At 40.6% G+C, this 15,084-nt stretch overlaps 1 protein-coding gene across 3 annotated transcripts in view; it reads left to right on the forward strand.

The window, feature by feature from the left end:
- Positions 1-15,084, forward strand: part of LOC144505095 (glucocorticoid receptor-like) — a 102,276-nt gene that overhangs the window by 66,509 nt on the left and 20,683 nt on the right. For all 3 annotated transcript variants that reach the window (XM_078230907.1, XM_078230906.1, XM_078230908.1), the window contains exons 4-5: positions 9,967-10,083; positions 13,116-13,394. In XM_078230907.1, the coding sequence (XP_078087033.1) occupies positions 9,967-10,083; positions 13,116-13,394 (396 nt within the window). The remainder of the gene's footprint in view (positions 1-9,966; positions 10,084-13,115; positions 13,395-15,084) is intronic.

Here is a 15,084-nt window from a genome sequence, read left to right on the forward strand (position 1 = left end):
AGTGATCCACTGTAATGTTACTAGACAAAAGTTGACTTGGAGACACGTCAGGAGATTGAATGGCAAATGGCCAAATGCTTGGCCAAAGTACTAGGTTTGAAGGAGGGCAAAGAGGTTTAGTGTGGAAATTACAGAGCTTACGATCTTAAGGCTGCAAGGCATGGTTGTCTGTTTTAAAAAATATTCATTCATGGGATGTACACATCACTGGAAAATCTAGGATTTATTGCCCATTATTATTCTTCTTTGAGTAGATGGTCATGAGCCATCTTCTTGGATGACTGTATTTGTATAGCAGCAGTACTCAAACAGTGCGAAGGAGTTCCAGATTTTTGATTTAATAACAATGAAGGAGCAGTGATACAAGTCAATTCCATGTCTGATTTGGAGGAAAACCTACAGTGCACGGGCCTCCTGCCCTTGGCCTTCTAGAGGGTAGCGGTCACAGGTTTGGAAGGTGCTGTAGAAGAAACCTTAGTGACCTCCTGCAGCGCATCTTGTAGATAATGCACACCACAGCCACCATGCGGCAATGAAGGAGGGAATGATTGTTTATGGTGATGGATGGATTAGGAGTTTTCAAGTGTTTCATTCATCCAGGTAAGTGGAGTGATTTCTATCACGATCCTGATTTTCATCCTGTACATGGTGGAAAGACATTGGGAAATCGGGAGGTGAGTCAATTGCTGCAGAAGACACATCCTCTGACCTGCTCTTGTGGCTAAAGTATTTACATGTCTGATTCAGGGAAATTTCTGGTCAGTGGTTAATTCCCCAGGATGTTGATTGTGGGGAGGGTATTTGTTGATGGTAATGCTGTTGAATGGAAAGGATAGGTGGTTAGACTGCCTCCTTGAGATGATCATCTCCCAGCATTTGTGTGGTGCAAGTGTTATTTGCCTTCAACCCAGGCCAGAACATTGTCAGGTTTTACTGAATGCAGGTACTACTTCATTATTTGATGCATTGTAGGTACATAATCATCAGCAAACACCTGTACTTCTGATTTTAAGATGGAAGAAAGGTCATTAATGAAGCAACTGACAAGGTTGGCCCTGAGGAATTCCTGCTGATACTAAGATAATTTCCTCCAACAATCACAACCACCTTGCTTTGTGCTAGGTATTGTTGCAAATATGCAGCCAGAGGAGAGATTTCCCCTGATTTCCCTGACCCCTATTATGCTACTTTGATGTTCAGGGCAGCTATCCTCACCTTGTCTTTGGAATTCAGGTCTTTTGTCCCTGTTTTGGACCGAGACCCCAAAGAGGTGTAGAGCTGAGTGATATTGGCGGAACCCTAAGTAAGCATCGATGAGCAGATTATTGGTGAATTAAGTGCAGCTTGGTAATGACCACTTCCATCGCTCTGCTGATGATTGAGAGTAGATTGATGAGACAGTAACTTGTGCTCCCCAGTGCTGGCCTTGAGCACATCTGCAACCTTTCTGTCTTGATTAAAGATTTGCAGTAGTGCTACATCCAGTTGTAAATGGTGAAGGTTCCATGAACTCCTCCATCATCAGTGAAAGAGCCCAGCACGAGTGGAAAAGACTAGGTTGAACTGTTTATAACCATCTTCAGCCAGAAATCCCAAATGGATGATTGATCTTGACCTCCACTATTACAATAAGCAGTCTTCAGACAATTCAATCTGCTCCAGAGAAAGGTGTCTAGGTGTGTAGATGAGGGTAGTGCAGTTGTAGTTGGATTTCAGTAAGGCTTTTGACAAAGTCCCACATGGTTGGCTGATGTAGAAGGTCAGAGCCCAGGGATCCAGGGCAATTTGGCAAACTGGATCCAAAATTGGCTTAGTGGCAGAAGGCGGAGGATGATGGTCGAAGGTTGTTTTTGTGACTGGAAGCCTGTGTCTAGTGGTGTTCCACAGGGATCGATGCTGGGTCCCTTGTTGTTTGTAGCATACATTAATGATCTGGACGTGAATGTAGGAGGTATGATAAGTATGTTCACAGATGACACAAAAATTGGTGACATGGTAAATAGTGAGAAGCAAAGCCTTAGATTACAGGTCGATTTGGATGGGCTCGTCAGATGGGCAGAGCCTTGGCAAATGGAACTTAACCCCGAAAAGTGAGAGTTAATGCATTTTGGGAGTCTAACAAGGCATGGGAATATACAATGAATGGTCAGGCCCCTAGGAAGTTCAGAGAATCAGAGGGACCTTGGTGTACATGTCCATAGATCTCTGAAGACAGCAGGACAGATAAGGTGGTTAAGAAGGCATATGGGATCTTTGCCTTTATTAACCGAGGCATTGAATACAAGAGCAAGGAGTCTCTGATGTAGCTGTATAAAACGCTGATTAGGCCTGGAATACTGTTTGCAGTTCAGGTTGCCATACTATAGGAAGGAAGTGATTGCACTAATGAAGGTGCAGAGGAGATTCACCAGGATGCTGCCTGGACTGGAGCATTTTAGCTATCAGAGAAACTGGATGGGCTAGGTTTTTTTTCTTGGAGTAAAGAAAACTTAGGGGGGGACCTGATTAAAGTGTGTACAGTTTTGATAGGGTGCTAAGGAAGGAACATTTCTCCTGAGCAGAGAGGTGACTTGGTGTCTGTTAGGACATGGGCAGCAGAGGTTTGGATGACCTCAAGCTGATGGAAGGTTGAACATGGCAGACTAGCCAAAAGTATGTTGGAGTAGTCAGGAGGTAATGCAGGCAGGAATGGGGGTATCAGCAGCAGATGGGTTGGGAGGAGCAGAGTTGGGTGATATTACAGAGATGGAAATAGGCAGTGTTAGTGAGGGTAGGGATATGTAATTGGAGTCAACAATCAAGTTCAGCCTCAGACATTTATCCAGAGCCCTTTTGAAAGTTACTATTGAATCGGCTTGCACTACCCTTGCAAGCAATACATTGCAGAGCATCGTAATTCACTGGATAAGAAAATCATTCTCATTCTCCCTCTGATTCTTTTGCCTTATATCTATGTCCTTTTTAAAGCCCTGTTTTGAATTCTTTACAATGGTCTAAGGCTGGCACTTAATAGCGGTGATTTTTGATTTAATAAAAATAAGATATTACACTGCTTGAGCAGAAGTTTCCACGGTACAGTTGAAAATTTTACTACCTTTGTGTTCCTTGGGGGGAAACTATGACCTATAGTTTCATGTCGCCTTTTCAGTCCGTCTTCATTTACCCTCCACCAAATTACCCTCCTACATTTTTTTGGAGTGTGTGGGCAAGTTGTTGAAATGCAAGTCCTCTTTTAATTCTTTTGTGCGATTGTGCAGCCTAGAATGAACATTTTCCCTTCTGTGCTGTCTGCTGAATATTCTGCACTGAAAGTGGTCCCAAGCTTCCTGATTGTACCCCACAAATAAAGCTTGCAGTGAAATTCGCCCATTCACAGTTTCTCCCACACTCTTCGCCTCCTCCAGTCTACCCAATCCTATCGATATGTGCACCTCTTTTATCTCTACCTTTGGTTTTATCACAAGTTTTTATTATTTATGGGTTAATGGCTCACCCTGCAAACCTTGAAACTAATAACCTTGCCAACTATAATCAAATCTGAAAACATTTCTACTTTACTAATTAATTTAATAGTTTTTCCTTATTCATTCTATCAAAGCACTTCAGAATTTTGACCACCAATTATTATCTCCCCTAACAATCCCTTCCCAGAAGAAAACAACACCAGCCTCTCTAGTTTCTCCACATAACTAAATTCCCTCATTCCTGCTGTAATTCTGTTAAATCTCCTCTGTATCCTCCCCAAGGCCTTGACATCCTTCCTAAAATGTGGTGCCCAGAATTGGACACAATACTGCAGCTGAGGTGGATCCAGTGATTTGTTAATTTTAGTATAATGTCTATTTATAAAACCCAACATCCTAAATGATTTTTTTAACAGCTTTGCAACTAGTCCAGCCATTTTCAAAGATTTTTATATGGGTCCTGCACCCTCATTAAAATTACACCATTTAGTTTAAATAGCCTTTCCTCATTCCTTCTTCAAAAATGTAGCTTTCTGTGCTTCTCTACATTAATTTTCAGTTGCCATGTTTCTGTTTATGTGCTTCTGAGATTTGCTACTATACTCTCGCCCCCTCCCCCTCACCTGCTGTCTAAGAAGTTACAATTGATCAGGATTCACACTGCTTTCTGTCTCTTACCAATTTCATATCAATGTTGCCTCTGCCTCTTTAATTCCATGGCTTCAATTTTTCGAACACGTCTATTACGTGGCACTTTATCAATCTCCTTTTGTAAGTTCACATGAAGTTCATCAACCGCAATACACTTATCAAGTCTCTCCATTACTTCATCAAAGAGCTCCTATCAGGTTTGTCTAATGCCTTTAGCAAATCCATATTAGGAGTCAATTTTTCATTCATGTTTGTTCAATTGACAATTAATTTTGTCTAGAATTATGGTCTCTAAATGTTTCTCCAAAACTGACCCTTTATAGCCTAGGTTCATGAATGTAGAATTTCAAGGTTAACTTCGCCGGATAATTTGTGATTTTATGATTAGTTTCTTTTATATTTATTTTTACATTGAATTGAGGTGTATAAAATTGTGTGGAGCCTAGATAGGGAGGAGAGCCAGTGCAAACATGATGGGCCAAATGGCCTCCTCCTGCACCATAACAATCTGTGATTCTGAGATCAATAACCCAAAGAGCATAGATTTAAGGTAATTGGCATAAGGATTGGAGGGGAGTTGAGGGGTTTTTTTTGTACAGAGAATGGTGGAAATCTGGTATTCACTGGAATAGTGGTAGAGGCAGAAACCGTCATTACATTTAAAAACAAACATGGGGTTAAGCATTTGAGCTACAAGGCTGTGCACCAAGAGCTGGGAAGTGGGATTAGGCTGCATGGCTGCTCTTCAACTGGCACAGACATGATGGGCTGAATGACTTCCTTCTATGCCATATCTTTTCTATATTTTCATATGGAAATTCCAGTTCAGCCCTTTTTGGGTTTAATCACATTAAGCAAAATGCTTTTGTGTACCTTAAAGACAGCAATCAAAGATTCTAGTGTTTCTTGTTGAGGACCCATTGTCTGCTTTACCTAGAAAGCACTTAAATGCTCTCCACCTCCTTATTTCTGAACTGCAGACAGCTAACAACAACAAAACATACTGTTAGAAAATTGTGTGAAAATGCATTTGTTCAGTGGAGTAATGGTGCGCTTACTTGTTCCTTTTATTAGTGAGCAAGTCTGTTTTCACTTTGACTTGATTGTTTTCTCACAGACAGTAATGTGTTACTGGGAAGCAATCAATTAACATGCATATTTAATTGGAGATGGGAAATCAACTTTTAGAAAATGACTGTATTGGGACAACTTCAGTAAACCAGGTGTTCAGCCAGACCTCTTTCTTGAGTGATTGTTGGCACCAGCTCAAAGGAAACAGATGGGATTTATACTGTTAGTGGTAAAATATGTTGAAATGTGTGTTATTAACATCAGTTATAACAAATTATCAGTTCAAAGTAACAAAAAATAAAAATTGTCGGTTATTTTTGCTCCGATTTAAAATAAGGTTTTAGTTAGCATCTGGAATGCACTGCCTGTGAGTGTGGCGGAGGCAGCTTCATTTGGGCTTTCTGAAGGGAATTGGATAATTATCTGAAGAGAGAAAAAATTGCAGGGCTCGAGGAAAGAACAGGAGAGTGGGCTGGACCAGGTGAGTTGCTCTTGCAGTGGTAAAAGCAAAACACTGCAGATGCTGGAAATCGGAAAAGAAATCTGCACTTGAAGAGAGTTGGCACAGGCATGAAAAGCCATATGGCCGCCTTCCTGTTATGAAGCCATTCTTTGATTTTAGTTAGCCGGTTCATTGTTCCATTGCTGCTATCGTGCGGGAAAATACCTACGAAGCTTTTGGTGAAGCAGAATCCTGGAACATGAACTACTTGAAATCAAACCATGATTTGTAGTAGCTTGATCTCAGTATTACAGAGTAAAACCACTGTGGAGAGCTCCCTCGTCCTCTGTCACTGCACTTAGAATTCTATTTGTTCAACTATTTCCATTTTGTTGAAATCAAAAAAGATTATTTTCTGAAGTTCTGCTGTTGCCTCATATATATGTTCCATGAAATATATGTTTCATGAACAATCGTGTTTTTTGAATCGAGTGTAAACGATCAAACTCGTCTCTGAAAGAAAACAATACTGAAAATTAGTAAAATAAATTGAACAATAAACAGCTCAAATTTGTTTCTGTGAAAAGTCTTTGTGAAAAATTCTTCAAACTAATGAATTAAATAGTTTAAATTCATTGTCTGTTTCCATGTTCTATGATTTCCGGTTGCTAATTATCAGCAAAAGCTTCACTAAAGTTGTCTTGAGAGAGAATAGTGCCTAAAACTAGCTTCTGTTGACTAGTCTTTCAAACTAATTGTTGGGTAACGTTGGGGAGGGAGGGCTCCCACCTCCTCCCACCTCACCCCTGACGGCCAACAACTTCACTTCCCATGACCATCCATGGAAACCCATGCCCCCATCCATCTCCTATAGCCCTTCATGCCCTCCATGCCCACTATACTAACCCATGCTCCATGGCCCTTTATAGCCCCTATGCCAACCTAATGCCAGCTCACGCCAACCCAGCGCCCCACCTCATCTTTGCCCTTACACCCTCCATGCAAGTTCACCATCATGGATAGACCTGAGGGGCCTTGGGATCAAATAAAGATCTCAAATATCTATTGATGAATTCCTATTGAAAAATACGCACTCATTGAACCCATTCATTATATTTAGCATCATTTAATCCCACACAAGAATAATATTGATTGTATTCGTAATTCCACTTCAAAGGCTTTATACACACTTGAAGCTGTCAATCAAACTGCAAATTGAGAGCATCCCATTGCCTTGCTGATATGTTGTGAAATCAGTCGTGCAGCACTAATTATGTAATGGCAGCCCTCAGGAGTATGAGAAGCACTGATTTTTTTTTTCCCAACACTGCTGGCAGATTTTAATGCCATTACAGCTGCATTTGACAGTTCTAATGCGTTTATCCACTTATTACACACATTCATATCTACTTCTAACAATCCCAAGGGGAACCTTGCCTCTCCCAAAGGGCACCTGACCTTTCCCAAAGATGTTCCGAGACCATATCCAAAGGATGTCATATCTCTTCAAGACTGTCTCCTACCTCCCCAGAGAAATACAGTAAGTTTAGACCTGCTCCTACCTGGTCTAATGAGCACAAATCTTATTTCCCACTCCCTCCTTGTACAAAAAAAATCAGATCAGACTGAAGGTAGCTGTAGTGTAACATCTGCAGCTGCCTCCAATATATAGCTACTTCTGTGATCCACAGATGTTGAAAGTTCAACCTGCCGCCGTTTCCACTCCCAGCACCCCTCTTGTGATAAGAGTGGAGACTTCCAGATTCCGGGTTCACATGTCATTTTCACAAAGACTGAGAGCCTCTCTGCCTCCGCACTGAAGCCTCATCTGAATTCGTGTCTCATGACCCAATTTCTCATTTAATACTGTTAGCTTTGATTTTTGTTTTCATATTCTGTTTTTGCAGCTCTTACTACTTTCTAGTGTCCCTTTTGTTGATTTTTATACCTGGCCTGTTTTCTTGCATTTGAGTAAGGTGTTCCTTTTAGCTTGATGCCATAATTTGCATCACTGTGCTGGTTTACTTACACAAGTTAATCCTTTGCCTTTTAGGGATGCTGGTTTTGTAGCACATCAAATATTTATTTTAGCACTTGCACTGCTTTTGTCTGTGTAATTGCCCATAATACAACCTTGCTACTGCAATTGATTTATTAATCATCCCTTTGAAGTTTGCCTTATTTAAATTTAAAATCCTTTTTTTTTGACGTTCATCTATCTCTCAAACCTGATATTAAATTCAATCATGTATGGTCAGATTTCATAAGGTATTTTGAGGATGTAACCAGTAGAATTGGCGGAGGAGAATCAGTGGATGTGGTTTATTTAGACTTTCAGGCTTTTGACAAGGTCTCACATAACAGACTACTATGTAAAGTTAAAACACATGGGATTGCAGAGAATGTCTTGAGGTGGATAGAAAGCTGGTTGGCAGATAGGAAGCAGAGAGTTGCATAAATGGATCTTTTTCTGTTTGGCAGTCAGTGACTAGTGGGGTTCCACAGGGATCTGTGCTGGGACCCCAACTGATCACATTATATATTAATGATTTGGAAGAGGAGAACTGAATGTATTATATCCAAATTTGCAAATGATACAAAGTTGGGTGGGAGGGTGAGCTGTGAAAAGGATGCAGAGATGCTTCAGCGTGAATTGGACAGACTAAGTGTGTGGGCATCTGCATGGCAGATCAATATAATGTGGATAAGTGTGAGGTTATCCACTTTGGTAGCAATAATAGGAAGACAGATTATTACTTGAATGGGTGTAAATTGAGAGAGGTGGATACTCAATGAGACCTTGGAGTCCTCATGCATCAGTCGCTGAAAGTAAGCGTGTAGGTACAGCAGACAGTAAAGAAGCCAAATGATATGTTGGCCTTCATAGCGAGAGGATTTGAGTGTAGGGATAAGAATGTTTTGCTACAATTGTATAGGGCATTGGTGAGGTCATACCTGGAGTATTGTGTGCAGTTTTGGTGCCTTGTCTGAGGAAGGATGTCCTTGCTATAGAGGGAGTACAGCAAAGGTTTAACATGCTGATTCCAGGGATGGCAGGTCTGTCATATGAGGAGAAACCAAGTCGATTAGGATTATATTCACTGGAGTTTAAAAGAGTGAGAGGGGATCTCATAGAGACTTATAAAATACTGACAGGGTAGACAGGGTAGATTCAGAAGTAATGTTCCCAATGGTGGGGGAGTCCAGAACTAGGGGCCGTAGTTTGAGAATAAGGGGTAAACCTTTTAGGACTGGGGTGAGGAGAAATGTATTCACCCAGAGAGTGGTGAATGTGTGGAATTCACTACCACAGAATGTAGTTGAGGCCAAAACATTGTCTGATTTCAAGAAGAAATTAGATATAACTCTTGGGGCTAAAGGGAGCAAGGGATATGGGGGGGAAGGGAGGATCAGGGTATTGAATTTGATGATCAGCCATGATCAAAATGATCAGGCTCGAAGGGCCGAATGGCCTACTCCTTCTAGTTTCTATGTTTTGCCATTAGCTTGTTAATGAACTAACTATGATTTATTACTTGTCTCTAAAACCAGTATAGCCTGTTCTCTTATCAGCTCAAAAATTTGTGTTAGTTCACAGAATCCCTACAGTGCAAAAGGAGGTCACTCAGCCCACTGAGCCCACACCAATAACAATCCCATCCAGGCCCTATCCCCGTAACCTCACGTTTTTACTCTGTAGTACCCCTGATACTAAGGGAGAATTTAGTATGGCCAATCCATCTAACCTGCACATTTTTGGAGTGTGGGTGGAAACCGATGCACCCAGAGGAAACCCAGGCAGACACGGAGAATGTGCAAACTCCACACAGGAAATGACTCGAGGCTGCATTTCAACCCGGATCCCTGCCACTGTGAAGCAGCAGTGCTAACCACTCTGCCACTGTGAAAAGCTGATCCCAATATTTGCTACATACCTCCCTAATCTTCATATTTAGATAGCTACCTACCACCCCCTGTCCCCAAACTACTACTGCTACAATCCTTTGCTATTTCTTAATTCTGCCCTTTGTACTTTCACTGCCTGATCACCATTGCTGAAAATAATTATTTTTGATACAGTGATTGGGTCATTTATCAGCTTTGCTATTTCCCTTCCTCTCCAAGTTTCCCTGTCCTTCCTCAGGATCTTGCAGCTTGGAATTTTAAGCTCCCAATCATGTCCAGCTTCAAGCCAGACCTGTAAGGTCCTGTACAAATTTTTGTAGGGTGTAATTTGTGTTTGTCAAAAGTCTGTTGCTTCTTCCCTTTCACCCAAATTCTTAAGTTAATTATGTTAGTGGTGTACTCAAACATAATATTTTCCTGTTTTTGTTGTAGGACAGCATAACTACCTCTGTGCTGGAAGGAACGACTGCATCATTGATAAGATTCGCCGGAAGAACTGCCCAGCTTGCCGTTTTAGAAAGTGCCTCCAGGCTGGGATGAATCTTGATGGTAAATTTAATTAAATCTACATGAATGTTCATACCATAGTAAAGTGCTGTGGTCAAATGGATAAAAAGTTATATACACAAACTCTGGACTGAATTGGCCTGAGGTATCAGTGTTTGTTTCTGCTGGATGAGTCAGCAAGTGCAATGCAGCATGATTGAACTTGAAACAGACATGGGTGCTATTCTATCCACTCCAATGTTAACTTGCTCAAAATTAAAGGAGTAGCATCATCATATTTGGGTGACGATCTGTTGAGCAAATACACTCAGTAGGCTCCTTGACTATTCCAGTTCAGTGTTGTCATGTAAGCTGTATGCAAGATATAATTTGCTTGGCAGAATTTTATGCTGCGATTGGGACAGATTGGGAGCTTGGATTCATTCGATCTGGAGAATGAAACAAGGGAACATGATGGGAGAGAAGTCATTTTAACCAACAGCCGCAGTGGGAACATTGCAGAGCAGGCGGGGGGGGGGGGGGGGGGGGGGAGGAGTGAGATCTCAGGGCATGGGTGAAAGGGTACAATAAGAAGTCTCATAACACCAGGTTAAAGTCCAACAGGTTTATTTGGTAGCACAAGCCACTAGTTTTCGGGGCGCTGCCCCTTCATCAGGTAAGTCAGAGTTCTGTTCACAAACAGGGCGTATAAAGACACAAACTCAATATACAAAAAAATTACAATTTGTAAATTGAGTTTGTGTCTTTATATGCCGTGTTTGTGAACAGAACTCCCACTTACTTGATGAAGGGGCAGCGCTCCGAAAGCTAGTGGCTTGTGCTACCAAATAAACCTGTTGGACTTTAACCTGGTGTTGTAAGTCTTCTTACTGTGTTACCCCAGTCCAACGCCGGCATCTCCACATCATGAAAGGATACAATCAGAGCATTAATCAAACACTTTGCAGGAAAATAGTGGGGCCAAGAATTGAAACACCCATTTTGTTCTGCCCACTGGGGGCAGCATTAAATGTGGATTTTTATTTTTGGGCCATTGAGACCAAAATACTTGACTGCTTATTGTTTTTGGTGTGCTGATACCTTGAGAAGACCTGAATTCTGGGTAATAGAGATAGAACAGCAAAAAGGAACGACAGTGCCATCTATTGTTGAGGGACTTTCAATTACAGCATGTCTGGAATGTTGACATAGAGGCTTTCCATTATTAGTGTGAGCATAAAGCATCAGCCAAAAATCTTCACACACAAAGTTATAGAGTTGTATCTGCAGCAAGTGCACAGCATTCACAACTTTTAATATATTAATGATCTTGTCATATATTAAACATCTTGTATTTGCATGCATCTTACCAACTTGGCAATTAATTCCATCGGTTTCTGTCATGATGCTACAGTTGTACCACTTCATTAAAATACCATTCATTTAATCCTCTTAATTTGGCCTCCAGCTTAAGTGGCATAGTAGCATCAGTCTTCTTGATGGTTGTGTTGAGAACAAATCATGTTTATATGATTTCCCAAGCTTCAAACTTCAGTGTAGTTAGGCTTGCAAACTCTACTGGTTTTCCACCTTCTCACTCACTTATAACCTTTACTCAGTTTATCTGCTGCCTGAGCAGGAACTCTCAATGGCTGTTCCATGAAAATTTGAAGCTTGGGACCACCAGCTATTCCCATCACCCTACAAACTTTAACCTTTCCTTATCTTTCTCCCATCCCACTGCTCCCTCCATTTCTCTATTTTGCAGTCTCTGATAGTCTGCTCTACACTTCGTAAAGGGTCAACGAGATGGAAATATTGAGCATCATTCTATTAGCCATGGCTGGGCACCATAAATCAGTGCACAAATTGTTTTATGTGATACATTGTATAGCATAAAACAACATAATGCCATATGTGCCAAGGCTAATGTCACAAAAAATGTATTTTGTTTCTAATTATCATCTATCACAGTTTGTCATGTATTTAAAAATGTAAAAAAAGAATGAATGTGAGTTATTTACTGTAGTGTTAAATTTGGGGCAAAGCTAGGAATTTACAAGCCAATTAATGGAGAAATTACCCCAGTAAAATAAATCCTCCTATTTATAGCATCCAAACATTGTTTATACGCTTAATTGTACATATCTCCATTTCTGTTGCACACACTGAAGTGGTCCCAATCAGGAACTGGTTTTGTTATTTTAACACACTTTAGGAGCAGATGGTTAGATAGTGGGTTACATGATATGAAATTTTCATTCTTATAAAACACTGCATGTTATTCTTGATCAATGCCATGAGAGATGCACTAATATGAAATAATTATTCAATAAAACTAAAATACACTGAATTGGTTTGCAAAGATATTACTATTGATGTTGCTAATCCAAAATATGTGTTTCTTCATTATTGAAATGTATTTTTGGGAATTCATGCTTATCTTCAATTATGTTATGTCTAACATCTGACTAAAGCATTTCTGCTTCACATTACATCAAGCTACACATAGTCTTGGTTGTTTCTATCGTGATAGTGTTATGTTTCTTGAGCATTGTTCAGCAATTTTATAGTTTTCTATTTTACTGTAATAAGGACGTGCCGATTTACATTGCTCTTTAAAAAAAAAGCTAATTCTGTTGAAAATTTACAATACACACTGACCATCCATGATAGTTTCCAATAATTTTTTTTTCCACTAAACCATGATCTATGAACATTATTTAGTCAATCACAAAAATGGCTTTTCCAGTCAGGCTGAGTTTTTTTTAAACCAAAAGGGAAAATGCTGGAAAATCTCAGCAGGTTTGACAAAGGGTCACCTGGACTCGAAATGTCAGCTCTTTTCTCACCTTACCCCAGATGCTGCCAGACCTGCTGAGATTTTCCAGCATTTTCCCTTTTGGTTTCAGATTCCAGCATCCACAGTAATTTGCTTTTATCCTGAAGTTTTTAACGTTTATTTATTAGTCATAAATAGGCTTAGACTAGCACTGCAATTAAGTTAGTGAAAATCTGTGAATTGTGGTTTAGATGAGTGTTTCTTCGAAATGACATTCTAAACCATGTCAGTAAATTTATTATATTCCTTACAGCTCGGAAGACAAAAAAATTGAACAAGATGAAGGCACCACATACCACCACCTCAGAAACTGCAACAAAGGCACTACCACAGGACATTTCTTTAGTTTGTTCTCCATTGTCCACATTGAATCTTCCCATTAGGTCGATCCTTGAGCTGATTGAGCCAGATCTTTTATATGCAGGATATGACAGCGCGCTGCCTGACACACCCAACCGGCTTCTTTCAGGACTGAATAACTTGGGTGGGCTACAGATGGTGTCAGTTGTGAAATGGGCAAAGACTCTACCAGGTAAGCCACAAAGCACTATGCCTCACGAAAGCTTTGAAAATTGTGGTAAAAGGTTTTAAATATATTCTTTTCTTTTGTTGGGAAAAAATACATTCATTTTTAACTATCTACCATGCCTTCCTTAAGATGTTAAGTTCTGACTGGGGTACATTTTCATGGGCATCTGTCGTCCTTCTGTAGTTTGGAAAATATCGATATGCTTTTCAATCACAAGGAAGCTCTCAACTATGATGCTGTCCTTCATTTATTTCAAAATCTACTTAAACAAATTAGGACCGGGAGTCCTGGACCAAAATCAGGAACATGAAAGTCATTTGTAGAAAATCCCAAGAACCAATATTCTGATGTGTATAACTCGGTCCCCTATGTTGTACCTGTTAATTCTCAGATACTTTCAACCAGTTTACTTACGCCAAGGTTTTACCCCGGTGCCCTTATTTGCAAGGTGGACAAAGGACAGACACAAGTAAAGGTTCAACAAGTTTATTAATAATAACACTTATTAACCCTTAAATTACCCACATAAAACAAGCGGATACCCCAGATTCAAGTATACTACCCGTAAAGATGGTTTGGTTAAACTGCAGGCCCGATTCTCTGAATCCCTCTGGTCTGTCGTCACGAAGGTGAGTCTCAATGGCCGCTTCTTCCTTCCTTCCTTCTCTGGTCAGTCTTCCGAATGGTCACGGCTGTCTCCCCTGTCGAGTCTTCGCTCCTGTGTGCCTCTGAGTGTGTCCCTTTATCCCCAGCATGCTTGCCTTTCCAGAAACTTCTCTGGCTTCTGGCCAATGAGGTCCCAGGAGGGGGTTCCAATACCCAGTGGTTTTCTTGATGTCTGCCTGACAGGACACCAGGGTCCGCCCCCAGGTGTCCATCTCCATGTTGTTAAACTTGTTATCAGGTAAGGTTTTTACAGGATCTCTTGGTGACAGAAAGTCTGGCCCGATCTGGGCTTCTAACAATAGACCGATGCATTTCAATGAGGTGCCATGATCTCCTGCTAAATCTCAAGTAGAGTGTAACGACCTTTGATGGGTGGTTGATGGGTCAGGCCCAGACACATTTGTGTATTGTACAATTGGCCTGCCTGCGGTTTGACTGTGTTTGATTTCAATGTGCCCAATTCTTTAATTTAGGATATCCAATTTTATCAGCCTTAAAACTAGGCCCTGTTTATATCACCACATTCCCTCCTCTTGATCCAATGAGCGTCAGCGAACTGGATCACACAATTCTCACCAAACCATCTGAACAAGCAAGTACCCCGAATCTGGAGTTGACAGTATCATCCCTAACCCACAATAGTACTAACAAATTTAAATGAAGTAAAATAATTTAAAAAAACAATAAGCAATCGGGTATATACAAAACAAAGCAATAAACAGTACAAAATGAAGTAAAATAATTTTAAAAAACAACAAGAAACAATACGTCAATTGGGTATATACAAAACAAAGCAATAGTAACACTGAGCGTAGTAGGTCAACTGGGCATCAACATAGTCATGCAGGCAACAAAGGTGATGAGCATGTGTACTGCTAATTCTTTCAAGCAAAAGTCTTGTGATCTCTGCCTGGCGATCAAATTCACTTTGTGTAATTCTCATTTCCTGTTCTGCTGCTGAACGGGCCTCTGAGACCTTTGCCTTCTTCAGTCTTGCTTTTGCTGCATCTAAATCAAGTCTTTTATT

This window comes from Mustelus asterias, chromosome 16, assembly GCF_964213995.1.
Source record: "Mustelus asterias chromosome 16, sMusAst1.hap1.1, whole genome shotgun sequence".
Taxonomy (NCBI): domain Eukaryota; kingdom Metazoa; phylum Chordata; class Chondrichthyes; order Carcharhiniformes; family Triakidae; genus Mustelus; species Mustelus asterias.